A 25,481-nucleotide genomic window follows, 5' to 3' on the forward strand; every position below is an offset into this window, starting at 1 on the left:
TTTCCTCTAAGTGACCCATTTTCCTTCCACCTGCAAATAGGTGCAGTTTGGTCATTTCCTTCACTACTGCCAGATACCCTAAGTGGACATGGATGGTTATTGAGTCAGGGTGTGGTAGAGTTCGCAGACACCTGACAGAGATGGAAAGATGGGGAAAGTGGATTAATGGAATTGCTCTGACAGCCAATGGGCTCCTTCTTGGTCAAAAAGGAAAATATGGGGAAAAAAAGAAAAATATCTAATATTTATAGGGAATCTGGGGTTTTAGGATTACTGGTGGAATGTTAAGCATAAGCCTGAATCCTACTGAATGGTAAAAAAGGTGCATGGTGTCAAGGACCCCAACCTTGTACCCTTATGTAAACTACATCTGCACTAATGATGCAGCACAGTTAGTGTTAACACTATCACTGTGCCAGTGACCAGGGTTCAATACAGCTACCGTAAGGAGTTTGTACATTCTCCCCATGACGACGTGGATTTCCTCCGAGTGCTCTGGCTTCCTCCCACAGTCCAAACATGCACGGGTTAGTAGGTTATTTGGTCTCAAGTGTGGATTCGTTGAGCTGGAAAGGAATGGTACCGTGTTCTATCTCTAAATTTAACAAAATAATAATAATGCAAGAGTAATTAAAGTTTCAGTAAAGATTTCACAATAAATGATTTGCATTTTTATTTTAGATACTGGTGTTAATTAGAACAGCAGTTATTAACACTAATCTTGAGTTGGTAAAGCTTAAACCTCAACACCATTACCTGCTAGGCAATGGCCTGGAGATGAAAGTACAATCGGCAAAAGGCTGCTTCCATGGAAACATTACAGTTTGCATTTCTGCTCGAAAGGTACAGTTATTCAGATAATGATATATAATATAGGAATAGAATATGGCCATTAGAGGCAGTTTGTGAAAATGGAACAATGTCATCAACACTGGCTCAGTGCTTGTAACAGAAATACACAAGGTAGAACTGTAGTAATCTGATTTACAATTCCAAACATCTTGAAAAAGACAACTTTATTTAAAAGCAAGACAGGATCAATAATGAAACTTTGAACTATAAATATCAGGCACAGTTAACAGAATCTACAGATTTGAAAATATGACATTCAAATAAGCGCATCATCCATGAGTGTTTTAAAACAAAAGACTTAATTTCCTTACTCCCAAAGTCCCCAAATCCTGGTTTAGAAATACAGAAGAATGTGGAAATCCAAACCTGTTTGTGGTCAAAACAAATGATGGTTTCCCAAACTGAACATCAAGTTAGATGAGTTTTTTTGGACCCTAGGCAGATTACAGAAGAGGAGGTGTTTGCTGTCTTGAGGCAAATTAGGGTGGATAAATCCCCAGAGTCAAACAAGTTGTTCCCTCTGACCCCATTGGAGCTAGTGCAGAAATTGCAGGGACACTAGCAGAGATATTTAAAACACCTTTAGCCATGGGTGAGGTGACTGAGGATGATTGGAGGATAGTTAATGTTGTTAGATTGTTTAAGGAAAGGTCTTAGAATAAGCCAAGAAATTATTAGCTAGTGAGTCTGACATCAGTAGTGGCAAAATCATTGGAGTATATTGTAAAGGACTTTATTCTGAAGTATTTGGATAGACGGGGACTGATTAAGGATAGTCTACATGGCTTTGTGTGTGGTAAGTCATGTCTAACCTATCTTATACTTTTTCAAGGAAGCTAAAAGGAAAATTGATGACAGCAAGGGAGTGGGTGTTGTATACATGGACTTTAGCAAGCCCTTTGACAAGGTCCTGCATGGGAGGCTGGTCAAGAAGGTTCACTCACTTGGCAATCAAAATGAGGTAGTAAATCGGATTAGCTATTGGATTCAGGGGGAGGTTGTACATGGTTGCCTCTCTAACGGGAAGCCTGTGACTAGCGATGAGCAGCAAGGATCAGTGCTGGGTCCATCGTTGTTCGCCATGTACTTCAATGATCTGGATGATAATGTAATGAATCAGCAAAGGTGCAGATGACACCAAAGTTTGGGGGTGTAGTGGATAATGAGCAAGACTATCATGGCTTGCAATGGGATCTGGACCAGCTGGAAAATGGCAGATGGGATTAATGCAGACAGGTGTGAGGAGTTGCATTGTGGTAGGAGCAACTGGGGTAGGTCTTGCACAGTGAATGGTAGGGCTCTGAAAGTGGTAGATAGGGTTTTGGTACGTTGACCTTCATAAATCAATGTACTGGGTACAGGCATTTGCATATTATGTTGAAGTTGTATAAGAAGTTGTTGCAGCCTAATTTGGAGTATTGTGTGCAGCTTTGGTCACCTACCTACAGGAAAGATGTAAATAAGATTGAAAGAGTACAGAGAAAATTTATAAGGGTGTTGCCAGGTCTGGAGAACCTGAATTATGGGGAAAGGTTGAATAGGTTAGGACTTTATTCCCTAGAACATAGGGCGTAAGGACTCCTTCCATCCTACGCATGGACTGTTTGAACTGCTTCCGACTGGTAGGTGCTTCAGATCCCTCCAGACTAAGACTAATAGGCACTGGAGAAGTTTTTTCCCTACTGCAGTCACTTTGCTGAACAGTTAACTGCCGGTTAACTGTCGGCTAACTATTACTTGGATTGCACTACTTGTATGTATAATCTATATTTTCATTTATATTTATCATTATTATTGTTATGAGCAGAGAGACAACATCTGCCGGAAGTAAATTCCTTGTATGTGCACAGGTACTTGGCGATTAAAGTCTGATTCTGATTCTGATTTATTCAAGTCTGTTTAAAAAAAAAGAGGAAATATCAACAATAGAGACATTTTATTGATGCAGAATGGAAGGGGATTACAAAACAGAATAAACTCCTAATACTATGCCCAACACTGAAATGTCAAGTTAGTAATTAAAGGGGGCATTAATCCAGAACAGCTGGTTTCCTTCCCTCTGCACATATCTCCAGGTGGACACCGGAGGCATCAGCTACTCTATCCTATTCTGTTTCTGCCCAGAAACTCTCCAGACACAGATGTGAAAGCTTCAGCTAAGGAAACTTTGTTTTTCTTCTCAGAACACGAGAGAGCATTGTGGGGAATTTAACCTTGGCCGCAAGAGACATGGAACAGGAAGAGTTTAAAGCTATTTGGCTGTTGAGGGACAAAGTTCACTACAGACGAGTTTTCAATCCTGACCTGTGCTTGGAAAGAGGGCAAGGGAAAAGTGATAAGGCTGGTACTGCGGGGTTACCATCTTAAATTAGCACAATGCACTTTATACAGATTAATAAAAAGTGACTTCTGATCACCTAGCTTGCAGGCAAGTTGACAAGAAAATTGTATATGGAGCGCAGTGAATATCTCCCAATGCTCCCTGCCATTATGCAACCATTCCCCCCCCACCCCCCACCCCAACCCACCAGCTGCAGCAAAGGGACCAGACATTTTACTGAACAGGCAGTAGCTCCTCTCCCCCAGTCTGCAGTCTCCACTTATTTATCACTGAGCAGAGACAACCCAAAGTGTCCTTTCCTTGAGCTGTGATTGTAACAGAGGCTGGCATTGTTTTTACTGCGTTCCAGCTTTCTTCCAGACTATGCTCACAGACAGATTCAGTGTCGGTCCAGTCGGTGGCAGTGGGTGCCGCTCACGAGTTCCACGCATGTCCGTCAAACTGGGAGTCCTCAGCACAGAGCAGCCTGGACCATGGGGCAGAGTTAGTGGTTAGCAATGGGCAGACTTGGCTGGGTGTGAGACACAAGGGTGATAGAAGCTCAGAGCAAAAAGAGGTGGGAAGAGTGAGAAAGGAAAGATTTAAAGCATTGAAATCCCTCATAATAGCTCCATGCTCTCTAACCAGAGCACTGCTGTCCTGTTTTGAACTTTCTCACTGCATAGGAAAGAGGTACTGTAATTAATTACCATAAGGCCATTCAGCCCTTCAAGTCTGCTCCGCCATTTGATCATAGCTGATTTGTTATCCTTCTCAATCCTGTTCTCCTGCCTTCTCTCTGTAACCTTTGACATCCTTACTAATCAAGAACTATCAACTTCCACTTGAAATATAACCTACCAATCTTCACATTAAATATACCAAATACACCAAATACAATTTGGATGGTGGAGTGGAGATACATCTCTACCAAAGAAGGTGTTAAGGCAGCCCTTCCCTCTGCAAGCCTGCAGGTCATCCTTGGGCAAGGCGTAGTACCTGCTTAGCCTCACTCCCCACCCCAATCAGGATCAAATGAAGCCATGGGAGCAGGTGGTGGGTCATAAGAGCATCTGGTGCATGTCACATGACTATAAGAGATAGGAGCAGAATTAGGCCGTTTGGCCCATCAAGTCTGCTTCACCATTCAATTGTGGCCGATCCTTTTCCCCACTCTCCTCAGCCCCACTCCCCATAACCTTTGATGCTGTGTCCAATCAAGAACTTATCAAGCTCTGTCTCAAATACACCTCCACAGATGCCTGCGATGATAAATTCCACAAATTCACCACCTTCTGGCTAAAGAAAATTCTCCTCATCTCTGTTTTAAATGGATGCCCCTCTATCTTGAGGCTGTAGCCTCTTGTCCTAAACTCCCCCACCATGAGAAACATCCTTTTTATACATCTACTCCGTCTAGGGCTTTGAACATTCGAAAGGTTTCAATGAGATCTCCCCTCATCCTTCTAAATTCCAGCAAGTACAGACCCAGAGCCATCAAATGTTCCTCACATGATAACCCTCTCACTCCCGGAATCATCCTTGTGGATGCGACCACTGGTTACGTGACAGCTGATACCAGGCAGACAATCTCTGAAGAGTATTGATAATGGCTGGGGTCACCTGTCGTGTAAAGACACTGCCCAGGAGGTGGCAACAGCAAACCCTGTTTGTAGAAAAACTTGCCAGAGCAAACATGGTCACGAGACCACGATCGCCTGTGTACATAACGATGATGATGACGACGACTCCATCATGCTCCAGTTTAAATATACCTGCACAGCCATCCATGGCAATGAATTCCAGATTCATCACCCTCTGGCTAAAGAAATTCCTCCTCAGCTCTCTTCCAACCAGCTTCCCTTGTATTCAGAGGCTATGCCCCCTGGTCCTGGACTCTCCCACTATTGGAGACATCCTCTCCACATCCCCTCTATCTAATATTCAGTAGGTAAATGTCATTCTCGGAACAGTCACTAATTCAAAATAAGCATGTTATCAAAGAATGGAACCTTGAAAATTATCTTTGCTTCACTAGTTCTGTTAACCCTCCCCTGGTCTCTGTATCTCTCTGTTATGCTTCAAACCTATTTCTTTGAACTCCTTCTTTGGCTCAACATCAATTATTTTGTCTGACACCAACATCTGTGAAACAACTTGAACTATTTTCCCACATTAAACAACACTGCTGTGGACAATACTGTTTTGTATTGCATATTTTCATTTTCAAATTTACTCATGACATTATTCAACTTCACCTCGGTGGAGAAGGAAAACTTGGTGACTATTTTCCTGGTATAAACTCACCTGATTCATTTACCTTCACAACGGCTAAAATCTGCCTTCAGGGATCTAGGAGGCTCCAGACCCCAACCACATGGTTGACACTAAACTGCCAACTGAATGACCATTTACTTTCCTATCGTGACATAGAAAGAGTCATTAAGCTATACAACATGCACCCAGGCCCTTCGGCCCAAATCATCCATGCTGATCAAGTTGCTCAAGTGAGTTCAGCATTTGATGGCTCTGAGCATTTCAATTACTCACTGAAGTTTAGAAGAATGAAGTGGGATCTCATGTCTGTCAGGTGTCAGATGTCAGGCATCTCAATGCCTGTCAGACATTGTAAGTTCTAGTTAGAATGGATGTGGGGAGGATGTTTCCAGGACTAGAAGGCACAGCCTCAGAATAGAGGGATGTCCCTTCAGAACAGATAAGAAGAGGAATTTCTTTAGCTACGGGGTGGTGAATTGGTGGAATACAGAGACACAGTCAGGTGTGGAGGCCAAGTCAATGGGTATTTTCAAAACAGATGTTGATAGGCATTTAATTAATAAGGCTGTCAAAGGTTATGGGGAGAAAGCAGGAGAATTGGGGTTAAATGAGATAATAAATCAGGCATGATGGAATGGCAGAGAAGACTCAATGTGTTGAACAGCTTAATTCCGCTCTGATATCATATCTTTGTCTAATTTGCCTACATTTGGCAGTTGGCCCATATCTCTCTAAACACTTCCCAGCTGTTCTATGAAAGAGCTTTTAATTAGGTCCTTTGAATAAAAATCTTCCCTATCACTTTAGATCAGGGGTTCCCAACCTGGAGTCCGTGGACCCCTTGCTTAATGGTATTGGTCCATGGCATAAAAAAGATTGGGAACCCCTGCCTTAGATCTATGCTTTCTAGTTTTGGACTCCCCTACCAGGGGGGAGAAACTGTGGCTATTCATCTTATTTATGCCCCTAATGAACTGATAAACTTTAATGTCACCCTTCTTATAGCTGGACATCCAGAACTGTACACAGCATTTCAAAAACTGACATCAATTATTAAGGACACCGACCAGCCAGGACATGCCCTCTTCTCATTATTACCAGAAGCCAAAGTCACACACTCAAGGTTTGAGCAACAACTTCAACCGCTCCGCCATCAGATTTATGAACGGACAATGAATCCATGAACACTACCTCAGAATTCCTCTTTTAAACTTGCATTGAATTTACTATGCCCAGTCCACATCACCCTGATGTAGAGAGATCAATGCTTTAAAATAGAAGTAGGTTGAAGATCATGAAGAGCAGGATTATTGGAAAATAGTGGCAATGAAAAGTATACAGCAAACAATAAAAGTGCAGGCAACATTCACAGAGCTCAAGATGATAACTAGACCATAACTAGACTCCTTTCTTTACAATGTCTTAGTAGAAAATATCATCTCCACATGACCTTATAAAGCAGGGGTTCTCAACCTGGGGTTCACAGACCATTTGCTCAATGATATTGGTCCATGGCACAAAAAAAGTTGGGTACTCCTGTTCTAAAGCTCCAGTTCCAACTCTGCCCATCAGTGTTCAGAACTTTGAATGGGGGGGAAGGAGATTAGTTCACCTTCATGCTGTTATCTTTCAAGCAGAAGCAACATGCAATGTTAACAGACATCATCACCTTTTAAAGTGCATCTAGAATCAAAAAATCTTATTTCTTATGGCAAGGTATAATCACACAGAGGAGATAAAAAGAACTGACCCCAGAATGTTATCTTAATTAAGTGCCCTGCCGTTAACTTCCTACATGCATAGCACCTTCACCAGACGAGGGGTTACTGCAAACATTTCCTACTCAATAATGGAAAGCATAAAATATCAATACTGAAGCTTAGTAATAAGGGTCTTGCTGCATCTGACAGCTCAGTTGGCAAGCTAGAATTATTTTATTTAAAATTTCATAATGTGTTGATTACATTCATTTGATTTGCTTAAAGCTATCCGGATAGTATAGTAACACAATCAAAATGCTGGAGGAACTCAACAAGTCAGACAGCATCTATGGAAGGGAATAAAGAGACTACATTTTGGGCCAAGACCCTACATCATGATTGAAATCAGGTGGTATAATGATATTTAAAGAGGAAACTATTTTGCATTTTAATTTCATTTGGTATATTTAAAGCAGAGGTTAATAGTTCTTGACTAGTCAGGGAGTCAAAGGTTATGGGGAGAAGGCAAGAGAATGGGGTTGAAAATTAAATCAGCTATGATGGAACGGCGGACCAGACTCAATGGGCCAAATGGCCTAATTTTACTCCTGTGTCTTATTGTTTTATCTCGCTCCAAGATTTGCAGTGATACTGCATTGTAATAATGGTGGCCTTCAATTATCCAGTGTTATGGACATTCAATCACTGTATATATTTGAGAATGAATTACTGGGCACAAAGAAATACAACAGCAGAAATGAAACAAAACAACAGATATAGGGAAATTTGGTGGTAGTATTGCAAGATATTAATCACAGGCTTATCAAATGATGGATAAGTTCAATGGGCCAGATGAAGCTGGTTTAATAATCCTTTGGTGTTTAAAGGCCAATCTCTCCCCTGACTACACGTACAGCTGGGAAAGCTAATCGGAGGGTTTGCTGTAAGAACGAGCCTCTTCAGTTACAAGCGCAAAATGAAACATGCAGAAATTGGTCCTTCACATAAGCAAGATGTTCATTGCATTATGGCCAACCCATTCCACGGCAGAGCCACCAAACAGAGCCAAGAGATAAACCATCACCCACCACCGGAAGGAAGAAACGTATTCAACCGTTCTGCACTAGTCAAGCACAGGAGCTCCACCACCTTGATCAACACAATCCAGAGACTGAGGCAACTTTTCAGAGAACCCAGCTGATTCAACCACCTTGATTGGAACTGCAGAGCCGACAGCGTGGACAAAACCAAAACAAAGACAGAGCATTGAGTGGCAGACCAGCACTTAGTACCATTGACAGAGCCCGCATAGGAACTCATTTAAAACCTTTCAACAGGTATCATTGTCAGAACAGTTTAACAAACGAGGTTGGGGAACAGAACAGCTTTGGAGCAGTGAAACCTCAATATTACAGAGTCTCACAAATTAATAAGCATCATCACTGCGTCTTGGGCAGATGTTAACTCCTCAATTGACAATGAAGCTTCCACACAAACTGAGACTGCAACACTGACGTTCTACGCGCTAACTGATGCTTGTCTGAGTCACAGCACAGAATTTCCAATTCTGCCCCGAAAAGGAGTTCAGTCTTATTTCAGGCTATGGAGTTAGTGATAATTTCAGAATCAACCCCCGTAAGATCTTGTACCATTTTCATACATGTTAATTCAGAATAAACTGCACGCTTGCATAATGTCCCACACCTCACTGTGAAATATTTCATCAGAACATAAGGCTTGGCCACTAAATATTCAAGTATGATAACAGCAACTTTGGAAAAGCAATTTGTTTCTCTTTAGAAGATGCATTTAAAAATACAATTTAATTAAAATAAAATTTAATTTAAAAATACAACTTCTCTCGGTGAGGATGAACAGATTACACTTATTGCACAATTACCGATGGAATTTCAATGAAAAAAAAACTCTTCCTAAAAACAATTTTGTAAATACAATTGAAGACCTATAGAGCAGACATCAACAGGCCCTACAAGGTAACTCTTCCTTGTCCTCCAGCATGTCCATCTACCTATATTAATCCTGTTGGCCCACGTCTCTCTGAACTTCTCTATCCATGTACCTGTCCACTAATCTTCTTACTTATTGTAATTGAATCCAGCTCTACCATCTCTTCTGACAGCTCATCTCATATGCCCAGCACACCGTGTGTGGAAAAACTTGCCCTTCAAACCCCCTTCTAATCTTTCCCCTCTCACACTAAGTGCATGAACCCTAGTTTTAGAATCCTTTATCCTGGAAAAAAGGCAGTGACAATCTACACTATCTATATCCCTCATAATTTTATAAACCTTTATAAGCTCACTTGTCATGCTCTTTTGCTCCATTCTCTCTTTATAACACAAGCCACACCCACCCCAATCAAGGCAACATTGCTGTGAACCTTTCTTGCACGCTCTCTAGTCTACACACATCCGAACTTTAGCACAATGATCAGATCTACTTGAAATGTAGCTTAACCAACAACGTACAAATATAACTTGACATCCCACTGACTGCCTCAACTGGTGAAGGCAAGCACATCATATCAACACACATAAAAAGCAAGAGGAACTCAGCAGATCAGTAAGCATCTATGGAAATGAATAAATACTCAACAAGTCAGGTTGAGATCCTTCACTAGGACAAACTGTGGAGCTAGCAATTATCTTTGAATCAGCCCATGTACACCAGAACACCATTTGCCTTCTTCACCACTGCCTTCCTGTGTCACTACATTCAGGGAAATATGTATTTGTATCCCAAGGTCTTGCTGTTCAATAACATTCCCCAGGGCCCTGTCATTCACCATATACGTAGAATGGCCCAGCCTGGCCTAACTTCCCACAATACATCACTCTGCACTTGCCTGCATCAAATTCTACCAGCCATTTCCTTGCCCACTTCCATAGCTGAGCTTGCAGGAATACCTGGTGAACCATATCCTGCCCACTAAAAATTCTGCGTTGCTAGCCCTGTGATTACCTAGGGACAAATAAGAAGCCTTCCAGTCCCATTCACTTGCTATAATTCATTTTAGTCAACAATCTGCAATATCATATTTGACTTCAAATTGTCAATATGCCACAAGCTTATTAAAAGACAAAATATTCAATACTAAACATCAAGCACTTTTGCACTGTGAAATAACAATCAAAATTATTTTGACAAACTCACATACATCACTGATTATTGCACTCCTTACCTCCTCTTGTCAGATTGGTTGAGGCCTGGGCTTCTGGGAAGATTTTCTATTTCAATTGGCACAGGAACGCTGGGTAATGCAGTCACAACAGGGACAGTAGGCCTCACAGTCACGGACTTGAGGGAGGCAGAAACAACAGTTGTGTGAAAATACTTAAAGATCAAACTAAATATGTATGTTCACTACATCCATTGTCAGCATCTTGAATTAGATGCTCAAGGTTCAAATTTGACCTCTAATTTCTTTGACTACCTGATTCTGTTTACATAACTCTTCAACGCATCTGAATACCTCATCCTTCGATTGCTTTTCTTCCCTCCCCAATTCTTCACTACTGGTGACCAACATTAAACCCAAGAGTTTAATTTAGCCGATTCACCCATTGTGAACATGCCTGCTCTCTACCAGAGCAACTGATTTCATTTCACCCTATCCCTTCTCTGTACCCTTGAAATTCTCACCATAGATGTATTCAATTCTCTCTTGAATGCCACAATGGAACGTGCATCAATATTACATATCTGCAAGCAGTGCGCTCCAGGTCCCAACCACGTGCTATGTACAAGGCTTTGCCCCATGTTACTCTTCATTCCATTCCTCTTTAATTTATACCTGTGGCCCCTCGTCCCAGACATCCCTCGATCAAAAGCAAGAGCCTCTTTCTATCCACTCCGTCCAGACCCTTAACAATTTTACACATTTCTATCAAAACTCCACTCAACCGTCTCTTTAAAATAAATAGTCCCAGCATCTCTAATCTATTTTTGCAACTATAGTTCCTCATTCAAAAACCCATCCTCAAATCTTTCCTGAAGCTTCCTTAATGCATTCACCTCCTTCCTGTAAAGAGGCAATTGGAAGTCAACAGAACCACCCCAGTGGAGGCTGTACTGGTGCATTAGGAGCTCTGCATAATATCCCCGATCTAACACTCCACACTTCCACTGATAAAGCCCAGAGTTGGATATGTTACATTATCTCTTCATTCTTCCGACCTGGAACGTGTCACAAACATAGTATTTGTAAAAAGTGGTGACCACTGACTTCTGATGACCACCACTCCAGAACGTGACACAGACATTCACCGTGACTCGCCAATCTACGTTACTTGGCCAGTTCCAAGCTGATAACCACCCCAGCGCACTTCTCAATGTGGGTTGGGGTAGTTTTCAGCTCAAAGGTCAAGAAATGAAGCAGTGATGCCAGTTAGCTGCAACCTAATACAGGACCAGCATCATGATTACAAGGCAATTGAATTACAATTCCCTTGCAAGTTATTTCAGCGATTCAGACCAACTGTATACTTAGTCCTCATCAGGTTCAAGTAGCCGAGTTCAATGAGTAGAAACAGGAACTGTGAATTTATCAGTAGCAGTGGAGTGGGCTAATAGGGTAGCATTTGCAAAGAATTGTCACAGGCACAACCAGCTGAATAGCCTCCGTGGGGCAGGTGATTGCCACTTGCACAGAACGTCTAAAGCCCAGAGTCACACTTTCATCAATTGAGTACAAGCAGATGAAGCTGCAACTTTCCTATTTCCATGATTCTGGCATCAATTATTTAAAGACTTTCAAGAAGGAATCCAATTTCCACAGGTTACTGTCAGCCCAGGAATCTCTGACAAGACAGCACAGCAGGGGCAGAGTATCACACAAAACAAAGCAACGTGTCTGACTGAGAGCACATACCTGAGAGGCATGCTTCGCAGTTTCTGTATTAATGAGCAAGCTGGATGGAGAGAAAGAAAAAGTTAATGTTCTCAGATTAGTTTTGAATGAGTAACAAAACAATTTAACAAAAGCTTTTCTTCAAAAAGAAACAGTTGAATTAATATTCTCCAAAAACATTTAAATGATTCTGATTGTCCAACAGAAAGCACTTCTTTGTGAATCTATGACATACAAAAACACAGAAATGGGTCAAACACAAGGGATTCTGCAGATGCTGAAAATCCAGAGCAATGTACACACAATACAAGATAAACTCAGCAGGTCAGGCAGCATCTATACATCTCCTGATGAAGGGCCTTGGCACGAGAAATCAACTGTTTATTCATTTCAATAGACAACTACCTGACCTGCTCAGTTCCTCCTACATTTTGTGCATATTAACCCAGAAATGGGTCCCTATCCAGCAAGCTAAATGTCAATACCCAAGTGATGCAGATATAATCTTAACAAAAACAATTCCCATCATTGCAATCTTACAAATAACAATGAGTCTCCGCAATAGACAGTGATGAACCCTGCAAAGAGAAAGGTTTGGTGTGCAGTTCCTATATTTTACTAGAAACAATACCAAATGCTTTTACAATTTCCACTTAGGCTTCAATTCGCGTTGGTCAAGATTAAACATCATCCCTGTGTACAGCAACTCACACTTCCCCTAATTTAAAAGGCAAAAAGTAATCTTGTGGAACGTTTTAGTGTTTTTAAATACCTACCACTCAAATTCATTACATCTATGAAAAGAGCCTGCAATCATTCATCATGGAAAAACTGGGATTAGAATCTGGGATATCTGGACCTTTCTCACTTGGGCACAGAATTTCTGCTCAACTTCACAAAGCAATACTGGAAAAAATTGTCATTTCAAGCTTAAACTGTGGTAACAGACAGCATTTCGATGACCTACTAGATGGGGACAAAATAAGCGTACATGAATTAGTAGCATACATATTAATGTATGTTTATTATTAGAGTACTCTGACTAGCGAGCACCTTCAGGACTCTGACGGTGCTGGACACGCAGATTGTCAGGAACATTAAATATTACTCCTACTGAAACATCTATGCTCTTTTATTCTTTTTATTAAATGTTACAAGGTGAACTTCCTGCTCCAATTTAAAATGATTATTATTAATTTAATAAAGTTAGAAATGGATTAGAAATTAGATATGTGTGAGATGAAATCAACAATTATCGCCTAAAATGGACACTCATCAAGCATGCTTACAAAGAACAGATTACGTTAAACCCAAGACCTGTGAAGTGCAGTAGCCAGTCTGAGGGTATCATACAAGGGCATTACTCCTCCAGGAGCCTTGGATTCACACAAATACACATTCCCCTTCTTGGATTTCAGTCAGTTCAGTTAGAGTGCATCAACAATATCAATCAGCCCTGCCTTCCCAGCAATAACATGCTGTGCTGCACTGTGCAGGAGGTAAAACCACAGCATTGCTGATAAATGGAAACAAATTGCATTCTCAGGCAGAAAGGTTTACACTCCAGCACAGGCAAGCTGCAAAGGAACAACATTTTAAAAGGGCACTGCCGTAGTGTGGTGCAAGAGGTTTTACCATTTCAGAATGCTGAGGCATTGGCCAGGCCTCACTTGGAGTACTGGGGGCAGTTTTGGGCTGCTTAACTCAGAAAAGGTGCGCTGGCATTGGAGACGGTCCAGATGATGTTCATGATCCCAGGGAAGAACAGTTCCTTCTCCTCTTTTCATATCTCTCTTCTTTTCAAGGGGCCTGGGGTTCTGTCAGACTCCGTGATCTGCAGCTGAAGCTACGGGCGGTGGGTTCTCCTGAGACTCACCGCGCGGCCTGGCATTTCAATGTCTCCAGGCGCGGCCTGGAAACCACGTGCCTTCAGGGTGCAGCCCCGTGGACCACCCAGTTCCTCACTGATGTCACTGAATGAAGCGTTATGAGAGATTGAAACATCGAGACAGCAAGCTCTGTACGCTGTTGTTGAAAGAAGCCCCCTGCACTCAAGCAATCTCTCTCTCTCTCCATGGTGACTGAGAGTCCCTTGGTCCTCAAGTTGGGGAACTCAGCCAAGAGATGTGGCAAACTACAACATTGAAACAGCGAGCTTCGCTCTTGTTGTTGTAGGAGTGGTATCTCTCACCAGTGAGAGACAGAGACTGTCAGAAATGTCAAAGAGTTGGGATGGACAGTAGTTTTTCATGGACTAGATCATGGCCTCTTTGCGGCTCTGCTATCGCTTGTATGGTTGGTGGTGGGGGGGGGGGGCGTTGATGCTTTTGGTGAGGGAGGGCTATGGGGTTCTAATGTTTTTCTGCCATTTATTCTATGGGATTATTTTTTTCTGTTTTGTGGATGTCTGCAAAGACTAAGAATTGCAGGTTGTACATAGCATACATTCTCTGATATTAAATTGAACCACTGAAAGGATTTACATACAATGAGCATTTAATGGCTCTGAGCCTGTACATGATGGAGTTTAGACAAATGGGAGGGGGGGGGAGGATCTCATTGAAACCTACTAAATATTGAAAGGACTAAGTGGATGTGGGGAGGTTATTTCCTATAGTGGGGGAGCCCAGGAACAGAGGGCACCACCATAGAATAGCAGGATGTCCATTTAGAGCAGGACATAAAGAATGACTATAGATTACTATAAGAAATATAAGAATAACAAGGTAGAGGAGAGGGATGTCCCCTTAGAACAGAGATGAGAAGGAATTTCTTTAGTCAGAGGGTGGTGAATCTGTGGAAGTCATTGCCATGGATGGCTGTGGAGGCTAAGTCATTGAGTATATTTAAAGCAGAGGTGTTCAGATTCTTAATTAGTCAGGGCATCAAAGGTTACGGTAAAAAGGCAGGAGAACGGAATTGAGAGGAATAATAAATTAGCAATGTTGGAAAGACAGAGCAGACTCGATGGGTCAAAAGTCCTAATTCTGCTTTAATGTCTTATGGGTGGTGGGGTGGAGATATGTCCCTATCAAAGGTGGCACGCTTTCCCTCCGCTAGCCTGCAGGTCACCCTTGAGTAAGGTGTATAAACTGCTTGTCGCCCCCCCACAACCCCTGGATCAGGGTGACGTGAAGCCATGGGAGCAGTTGGTGCACATCACATCCTGGTTATGTGGCCACTGTAGACAATCTCTAAAGAGTATCGATAATGGCTGGGAACACCCGTCTTCTAGATACTGCCCAAAAGAAGGCAAGGGCAAACCACTTCTATAGAAAAACGTGTTAAGAATAATCACGGTCATGGAAAGGCCATGATCTTCTATGTCATACAACGTGGCACATAAAGAAGAAACGATGATTTATGATCTAACATGATAACTTCATTTGGTGTCACTTGAACAAACTTTATCTACCTCCTTAACAAGATGCCTTGAGAGTTTCCTGCAAATTCAGTCACTCTGCAATCATGACTGCAAGGGAAAGAAGAGAGCTGGACTGAGAACATGAAGGCTGAGGTGGTCTCGGATTCCCTTCTGAACAGATGTTTGTGCAAAGTGGGGCAGCCTCACTGATCCCATGTCCCGGACCTCTGATGGCGGTCCTGCCTGGATTTTGTCCCACATCACAAAGTAGGTTAACCAGCCACTGTAATTGCCTTAACGAAGTGGGAAAATCTCGGGGTTGGAGGGGAGTGATTAGTTGATGGCGAGAACAAAATAGTGGAAGACTGGCATTGGTTCAATGGCCAAACGACCTGGTTCCATGCTAAATGACAATGGCTCCATCTGAGAAGTGACTTGCCATACTTGGAAATAAGACCTTCACATAAGGTTTACTTCCTCAAACAATGGGAGAGTTTCAATGCAATAAACTAATATTTACTTAAAAACCCAAGTGGCAGAATCAAATACACCTTTCCGATCCAGTTTGATTTTACCTATATCCACTGCCAAGATCAGATCTGCAGCATCCAAACCTTTCCCTGCCTCGGTTCAGTGCTGTTGCTGTTACCTTGTCCCAACCAATCTGCTCTGTGCTCACATGCACACCGACCGCGTGGTCTGAATAAACAACCAGCTCCCATAATCTATCCCAAATGATGTTGGCAATGACTCCATTGCTTATTAGTTAGAATTTAGTAAAGCATTCACCTACCTTGGTTCCAGGTTTCTGTTGAAAGGATTGGCTGGAAAAATAAAAGGAGCTGTTGGAGTCAAAAGTATTTTGGCAACCTTATTAACAGATGATGGTTAATGGAGGGTGATCGTTTGATGGTCCAGAGTCAGGACTAAAACAAGAACCTGCTTACATAATGGCACACTGAACAAGGCATCTCTCAGAGAATTGATGACGATATTCCACAAGTTTCCACAATCAGTCCCCACTCATAAAAGCACACATCCAATTTTCAGGGAGACAATCAGCCAATGCAATCTATCATTCACTGTCACAAGCTTCACTTCTGCAAGTAGATCAGCAATCTTACAGGATCCCAGTCAAACAACATTGGAAATTAAGCTTCTCTCTCTTTCATCTAGAGGTAATTTAAAATAAAACTCAGATTCCCACATCTTTGCTGTGTGATTGTAGATTTTCACATCTTCCCTGGGACCTGCCCAAAGTACTGGAAGAGCAAGAAAATTTTGGCAGTGAGAAAGCCTCGGAACTTGCCAGGGAGAGACTGCCCAGAGGAAAGCAGTCCATGAGGCAGCACCCCACACTGACACAGAAATCAAGTGCTGCATTTGAAGAGACCTTATGCTGTCGGAACAGTTGGCAAAAACAGTGTGCAAATTTTTAGAACACAGTGGATTCTGGTTAACTGGGGCAGCAACTTATTTGGGACAATTCTTAAAAGAACAAAACCTAATCGAGAAAATTGACAGGATTCCCTTTGTTAATTCGGGACACTATGCCACTTAATTGGGGCAGGAAACTGTTGTGGAACATTTTCTAAGCAGCGCCAGCTACACGCACTTGTGTGGCCATTAGACACTACATCATGGTCCGAGTGATGATTTTAAATACCTTCAGCTGCATGTGTTGGTGTTCAAAAAGAAGTGATTTATGTCACTGATAATTGGTGAGAAGCAAGCCAATTCAGAACAGGTTCGCTACAAGCAATCAGGCATGGAGATACCAGAAACAGTTGAGAGTGAAAGTGAAACCATTTCATTATTTCAACAAGTTAGGAACTATGAAGAAATTAGCAATCATCTTGAATGTTACAATGAAAATCGTCGATAGCATTGTATGAAGGTAGTCCATATCTGCACTAGGTGTCTGCATTGATTTTTTATCATTGTGCATGCTGGATGAATTCCTCCATCAAATTACCAAGACATGTCCTCTCATCATTGTTCCATCAGGTAGGAGGTACAGAAAAAAGACTGAAGGCACACACTCAGCGATTCAGTAACAACTTCTTCCCCTCTGCCATCCGATTCCTAAATGGGCATTGAACCCATTAACATTACCTCACTTTTTTTTATATATATTTCTGTTTTGCACTAATTTTAATTTAAATATTTAATATACATAGATATACTTATTGTAATTGATTTATTTTTCTATATTATCATGTATTGCATTGTAATGCTGCCACAAAGTTAACAAATTTCACGACATATACCAGTGATATTAAACCTGGTTCTGATTACTATTTGGAACTAATAGTTTGATAGTACAGTAGAAGTATTGGTAGTATTCTAGTTTATTCTGTATTTCATTTAAACACATCATTTGTACTCAGATTGTCTTTTTAATACCTTTCTAACTACTTTCATGAAACTTTCACTAATTGGGCAGCCAATTAATTGGGCCAAAATGTACTGGTTCTGATGTGCCCAAATTAACTGGAATCCACTGCATTTACATACTCAATTATCTTATATACAGGTTTCCCCCCGCTATCCGAAGGTAGAGTGTTCCTATGAAACCGTTTGTAAGCCAAAATGTTGTAAAGTGAAGAAGCAATTACCACTAATTTATATGGGGAAAATTTTTGAGCGTTCCTAGACCCAAAAATAACCTACCAAATCACACCAAATAACACATAAAAGCTAAAATAACACGAACATATAGTAAAAGCAGGAATGATATGATAAATATACAGCCTATATAAAGTAGAAATATTGTATGTACAGTGTAGTTTCACTTATCAAAATCGGGAAGACAGCGAACCAAAATTGACGTGGAGAAAAAAAACTGGGACATACACGCATGCGCACACAACTGCCTGCACAAGGCTTCATGGTCATGGCAGTCTTTCTTGGGGTTTACACACGTATAAAGCAGGTGTCCTTTTTTCATAAAAGCGAAAATCCTCTTTAGTTAGCAAAAACAGGTACTAATGTAGGTCTATCGTAACAGCAAGCTGTTCGAGAAAAGGGGGCCACCTGTACTTGAATCAAACATATGAATATTTAAGGAGGATGAGAAAAGGAGTGGTGGTTCTGAATAAGTGGCACTTCCAAAGAGCTTGCTCAGCCACGAGGATCTGAACAATTTTTTTCCAGACAATGAGAAAACAATGAGAAACACTGTGATGCACTCTGATTCTCTCCCACACCCCAACATTTCAAGGTTTGGAAATATTCTGACAAGCCCTATGAACACAGTCTCAGTACCATATTTGATCAGGGCTAGAATCCTTTCCTGTTTTCCTTTCATGGTCCAAGTGAGATTCCCACTATCTTTTCTCCCTACTTTTTCAAACAAAAAAAAAATTCCTTGTACTGTCTTTCTCAGAAAATGATAAACCCTTTGGTTAGGCTGCAGCATGTGCGTATATTGCAATCCAGGGCATCGCACAAGACATGCTGCTTGGACAGAAGAACCCTTTTCTTCCCCACAGTGTGCATCCCCAAGACATGTAGAGCTATTTTTTTTTGCTGCTGTGAGACCATTAACACAGTATCACCACTCTATTCTAAACTTCATTGAAGTGATGGATCATAACGAGGTCTTGACATTTAGGCTATGTTCACACTTCACCGGATAAATCTGTAATCAAAGCTTTTTCTCTTCGTTTTTACCCTGCCTTCTGCCCCAGAAGGCAGTGGAGGCCAAGTCTCTGGATGCTTTCAAGAAAGAGTTAGATAGAATTCTTATAGATAGTGGGGTCAAGGGATATGGGGAGAGGGCAGGAACGGGGTACTGATTGTGTATGATCAACCATGATCACAATGAATGGCAGTGCTGGCTAGAAGGGCCGAATGGCCTACTTCTGCACATACTATTGTCTACAGTACACATTAAGATGGCGTTTTCATCCCCCGAAAACGGAGATTTTCAGAAACGCTCTGCAGAGTGTGTAATTTTGAAAATGCAGGATTGGCTGGAGCAGTGTGAACAGGGTAACTGGAGAAATCTAAAAATGCTGTCATGACGTGCCGGAACAGATGGTGATGGCAGCATGCCATTTCATTGTTTTCTTGAACGCATGCTAACAATTTCAGAACAGACGGCAACGAGACTGAAGCCAGAAGGGTTAGAAATGTACTCACCAAATACTTTGACCCATAACTTAACTGAATAAATAAGTATATTCACTTTGCCCTGTTTTCTGTCCTTGCTCGTATGAAGGTGGTTTACCTATTTATGCAAGTACTTCTCTGACAATAGATGTGTAACAGCCTAATGTAACATTGTATGGAAATACAAGATAACACTGATGCAGACATGGTTTATACATTTAACAAGGGGCTTTATTAATGCAACAGAGTTCGTCAGTTTTTCAATGTTCGTCATCAGCCGGGTCAGACTGTCCGTGAACTCCCTGTCGGTTGCCTCCATACGCTCCAGTATTTATCATCCACACAAAACTGGATAATTTTGAAAACGCTAGTTGCGCGTAAAAACGATAGGCATCCACACTAGGCGTTTTTAAAAATATCTCTGTCCACGTTAAAACGGATACTTGGCGAATCTCCTCCTACTGAGCATGCACAGGACACACCTACCTAAAACAAGCTACATGTTTGGTGTCGAATCTCACCGTGAAAGACTTGGTGCGTGTTTGCTCAGTTACAGACTAGAAAAACTTAAACAACAGACAGCTGTTGGCTCTCGCGCAGGAGGTCTTAAAACTAAAAAAAAACAAATACTGGAGCGTGCGGAGGCAACCAACAGGGAGTTCACAGGCAGTATGACCAGGCTGACAATAAACACTGAAAAACTGACAAAAACAGGACAAAGTGAGTATACTTATTTATTCAGTAAGTTAAGGGTCAAAGTATTTGGTGAATACATTTCTAAATCTTCTGGGTTCAGTCTCAGAGCCATCTGTCCTGAATGCTTCCACTCACACTCCAAAGAAAAAAGGAGGATGGTGTGGGTGAGAGCTAGTAAGTTGTGGGCATGCTATGTTGGCGTTATAGCCATGGAACACCATGTGCCATTCAGTATGATCCTCGCTGATTAGATTTGATGTGAACAACACTTTTCATTGTACCGTTTCATGCCCGAGACAAATAAACCTAATCTTTAAATCTCTTTAATCTTTAATGACATAGACTTTAATTCCACAGCGTGCTTTTAATGAATTATCCAAGCATTCAGAAACCAAAGCACTAATTCAAATATTACCGTAATTTCACCACAGTATTACCTCGTTGCAGTGTCGACCTTCTTGAATATCGTCTGCTTGGCCTACGCTCGAAGGACACTTGCCGCCGAGGTTTGCTGGATTTGGTGGTCTGGTACTCTGTTCTCCCACTAGAAATCAAACAGTTTAGAAAATGAGTAACACACACGAAGTGCTGGAAGAGCTCAGCAAGTCAGGCAGCACCTGAGGGAAATGAACATTCGCTGTTTCAGACTGAGACCCTTCATAACTTTGGAAATTGCTATGGCAAGAAGATGATACAAAATGTGGTCAAAAAGCTGACTGCATCAATGCTGTAGCTACCTAGGACACGATTACTTTTATTCATGGAATCCCAGGACTGATGGCTTGCCAGTATGGAACTGCCATTAATCCACTCAGAGGAGGACTGGATGAGATCCCTGCATCTTTGGTTTCCATGTACAAGATGAAGACTTGATTAGGATCAGTTTCCCAGCCTTTCACTAATGAGCAAAAGGTTCACCCTATTGTCCCAGATGAGTAACGTGGGCATGGAGTGGGAGGAGGGAGGAACAGCAGCTCATGAAGGAGCTGAGGACAACAAAGGACTGTACTTAGCTAAGAAATGCAAAAAAAAGTGTTGCTCAAAACATGTCTGTATAGATATTCTCCCTTCACAGAACTGAAAATGTTACACTTCTTGAAAATTCATTATAGAGCAACTGTGAAAATTAATTCCAAAATAATATACAATGCAAGAGGTCTCAATACAGACGTCACTTAGGATTGTTTAATGCAAACTGTTGGTGGTATTTTCACATTTGCACTGATGTAATGCCAAAATAAATTTACCAAAGCACACACTCTGCACCCACTTCTACACTCATCTATAGACAAATACTGTGTGTAGTTGGGTCACCTACAGCAAAGATGGCATGAAGATTGAAAGTTTGCAGAGAAAATTCGCAGTGTTGTCAGGACTTGAAGACCTCAGTGATAGGGAAAGGTTGAACCTTATTCCACAGTGTAGGGGAGTGAGGGAAGACTCGAAAGAGGTACACAAAATTCTGAGAGCAGGCTTTTTCCACTGAGACTGGGTAATGAGTTAGGGATGAAAGGTGAAATGTTTAAGGAAAACAAGGAGGGGAACTCCTTCAACAGAGGGTGATTAACAGTGTGGAACAATCAGCCAGCAGAAGTGGTGGATTCAGGTTTGATTTCAACATTTAAGAGAAATTTGGATAGGTACGTGATTGGGAGGGGGATGGCGGGCTAAGGTCCAGGCGCAGGTCAATGGGACTCGGCAGATTAATGTGGACTAGATAGGCCAAAAGGCCTGCTTTTGTGCTGCAGCATTCTTTGACTCCGCAGTGTAATATCCAATTAAATTTATACTCAAATATCAATACAAGTAATAAGATAGACTGAACCAGAGGTCACAGATTAAGGATTAAAAATTAAATATTTACAGGAACCAAGGCATTGAGGGGTGGGGGGAGCTTCACTCCAGAGGGTAGTGCGAGTGTGGAACAAGCTGCCAGCGGAAATGGTAGGCGTGGGTTCAACTGTAACAGTTAAGAGAAGCTTGAATGAGCTTCAAAACAGAAGGGGTACAGTTCAGGGTCAATGAGACAGGCAGAACATCAGTTCAGCATGGACTAGATGGGCTGAAGGGCTTGTTTCTGTGCTGTACTGCACTGCTCTATGACTCTGTGTAAAACAGTGGGATGCGGTAATAAGGTAGGACTCTACGTACTCTCAAAACTAGGGCCATTCACACAGAATAATTACTAATACAAAATGGAATCAGAGAAAATTGCTTTAACCAATTCATCATAACACTTACTGTCCCAGGATCATTAGACTGCAACAGGTATAAAAGAGATTCACTGGGATATTACCAGGACGGAAGGGTTTAAGGGGAGACTGAGATTCTTTTTGTCTTACAGACCAGGATTCTGGGGCAGGTGGGGGGCTGAAATTGAGAAACATTCATAAAATTGTAAAGGGCACACCTTAGGCGAACAGCCACAGTTATTTCCCCAGAGTAGCGGAGTTCCAAATAGAAGACATCAGTTTAAAGTAAGAGGGAAAGATTTCAAAGAGAGCCAAGGGGTAACTTTAACACAAGAAAATCTGCAGAGGCTGGAAATTCAAGCAACAAACACAAAATGTTGGTGGAACGCAGCAGGCCTGACGAAGGGTCTCGGCCCGAATCGTCAACAGTGCTTCTTCCTTTAGATGCTGCCTGGCCTGCTGTGTTCCACCAGCATTTTGTGTGTGTTGCTCAAAGGGTAACTTTTACCCCAACAAAGAGAGAACCAGAATCACAATCAGGTTTAGAATGACCAGAATATGTTGTGAAAGTTATTGTTTTTGCAGCAGCAGTACTATGCAATGCAGAATAATAAAAACTGTGAATTGCAGTACACACATAACGTGTATGTATAAAATAATTAAATAAGTAGAGCGAAAAAACTAGTGAGGTGTTCATGGGTCCAATGTCCATTCAGAAATCGGGTGGCAGAGGGGAAGCTGCTGTCCCTGAATAGCTGTGTGTATGCCATCAGGCTCAGTGTACAATGAGACTGAAAATTTGGCTGAATGATGTAATAACAACAACCTCTCACTCAATGTCAATATGACCAAGGAACTGATTGTAGACTTCCGGAGAGGAAAACCAGAGGTCCATGAGCCAGTAATCATCAGAGGATCAGAGGTGGAGAGGGTCAGCAACTTTAAATTCCTGGATGTCAATATCTCAGACCCATCATATAATTATAATTGCAAAGAAAGCCCCAGAGCGTCTCTACCTCCTCAGCAGTCTCGAGATTTGGTATGTCATCAAAAACCTTGGCAAAATTCTAGAGATGTGTGGTGGGAAGAGAGCTGACCAGTGTGGGAACACCAATGCCTTTGAGTGGAAAATCCTACAAAAGGTAGTGGATTTGGCCCAGTACATCACGGGTATAGCCCACCCAGCCATTGAACACATCTACATGAAATGTTGCCGCAGAAAAGCATCATCCATCGTCAAACATCCTCACCACCCATGCCACGCTCTTCTCTCGCTGCTGTCAGCAGGTAAAAGGACTCACAGCATCAAGTTCAAGAACATTTACTAACCTGCAACCATCAGAATCTTGAACAAAAGGAGATAACTACACTCATTCTCTTTCTGGTATTCCCACAACTGATGGTCTCACCTCAGGGACTCCATCTCATGCTCTCATTATTTATTGCTATTTACTTACATTTGCATTTTCACAGCGTTTTGCTCATCGATCCCGTTTACAATTACTACTCTATAGGTTTGCTAAGTATGCCTGGAGGAAAAAGAATGTCAGTGTTACACGTGGTGGCGTGAATGTACTCTGATAATAAATTGAGCTCCTGTTCCTCTTTCCTGGTGGTAGCAATGAGAAGGAGGAGAAGGCATGCCCTGGATGATGGGGGCCCCTCATGATGCATGTGACCGTTTTGGTGCATGGATTAAGTTGCCAGCCAAGTAGAAGAGGAGGTTACAATTGCAGAAATTAACAGACACTTGGACAGGTTCGTGGATAGGAATGATTTAGAAGGGTTTGGGTTGAACAATGGGAAAGGTAGCTGTCTCAGTTGGGCAACTTGCTGAGCACAAACAAATCATTCGACTCCTTGTTGTACAGCTCTATGTCTTCATGACAGGCAGATACCACAGATGCAGAGAAATGTATATGCGCAAAATAGAAAGAATATATTGGGGGGGTTAGAAAGCCGTGAATGGTGAGAGAGGGCTTATGTGGAGAATAAACACAGCATCAGGCTTGTGTGCTGTGAAAACAAGTGGCATGCATCATCTAAGCAGACATTCTATACACATGGGAACTGTAGTCATTAATCCCTTCATGGATTATATGTTCAAAAGATATTAAGCAACCGTTCACATCCCTCGTTCATTGAAGCCTTTGATGTTCCAGCCGCTCCTTTAACAAGTTATCACTAATACCTTTCCAGCCATTTCTAGACACTTTCAATGAGTTACCTGCCCTGTAAGCCACCTAATCCATCTCCTCAGATCCCAGAACCTCAGAACTAATTACCTGTATCTGAACCGGGAGCCCATCCGCACAAAGGCCAGTTGGCTTGAGTTCTTCTGAACAGGTCCCCTCAGTCGGAAAAAGGCATGGTGCTCCACAGCACACTTCCAGAGGTGCTTGCAAGCCTTGGGGTGGTCCAGCCGAAACACAAAGGTGTGCTCTTGTTCCTTTCCCTTGAGGAAACAGCAAAACGCAGTCATCAGCTTCCTGTGATCCTTTCACAATTTCAATAATTCTAAGTATCAGCCCTTTCTCAGAACATATCTCAGTAAAGCAGAAGGAATCTGAATACAGTAAACTACGACAATATTGCTCAAGTGTATCTACCATCACCATTGCTGCTGTTACAGCAATGTGTGGCATTGGGATACATCGATCCAAAAAGTTCGAAATATATTTATTATCAACGTACATACATGTCACCATATACAACCCTGGGATTCATTTTCTTTCGGGCATACTCAATAAATTCATAATAATCAAAATAGAATACCGCACCAACTTGGGAGTTCAACCAGTGTGCACAAGTCAACAAACCGTGCAAATACAAAAACTAATATCGAGAACATGAGATGAAGAGTCCTTGAAAGTGAGTCCATAGGTTGTAGGAACATTTCAATGATTCCTACAATGAATTCAGTGAAGTTAGCCTCTGTGGTTCAAGACTTTTATGGTTGAGGGGTAATAACTGTTCCTGAACCTGGTGGTGTTGCTGCTGAGGCTCCTTTATCTTCTTTCTGATGGCATAGTGAGAAGAGCGCATGCCCTGGATGGTGGGGTCTGATGATGGAAGCTGTATACCTGTGACAGCA

General features: G+C 41.9%; 1 protein-coding gene across 1 annotated transcript in view; it reads right to left on the reverse strand.

The window, feature by feature from the left end:
- epb41l5 (erythrocyte membrane protein band 4.1 like 5) overlaps positions 1-25,481 on the reverse strand; it is a 218,943-nt gene that overhangs the window by 60,165 nt on the left and 133,297 nt on the right. Inside the window, exons 11-15 of the mRNA XM_059970330.1 lie at positions 24,673-24,842; positions 20,633-20,739; positions 16,177-16,207; positions 12,041-12,080; positions 10,352-10,467 (exon numbers count right to left, since the gene is read on the reverse strand). Of these exons, the coding sequence (XP_059826313.1) occupies positions 10,352-10,467; positions 12,041-12,080; positions 16,177-16,207; positions 20,633-20,739; positions 24,673-24,842 (464 nt within the window). The remainder of the gene's footprint in view (positions 1-10,351; positions 10,468-12,040; positions 12,081-16,176; positions 16,208-20,632; positions 20,740-24,672; positions 24,843-25,481) is intronic.

This window comes from Hypanus sabinus, chromosome 5, assembly GCF_030144855.1.
Source record: "Hypanus sabinus isolate sHypSab1 chromosome 5, sHypSab1.hap1, whole genome shotgun sequence".
Taxonomy (NCBI): domain Eukaryota; kingdom Metazoa; phylum Chordata; class Chondrichthyes; order Myliobatiformes; family Dasyatidae; genus Hypanus; species Hypanus sabinus.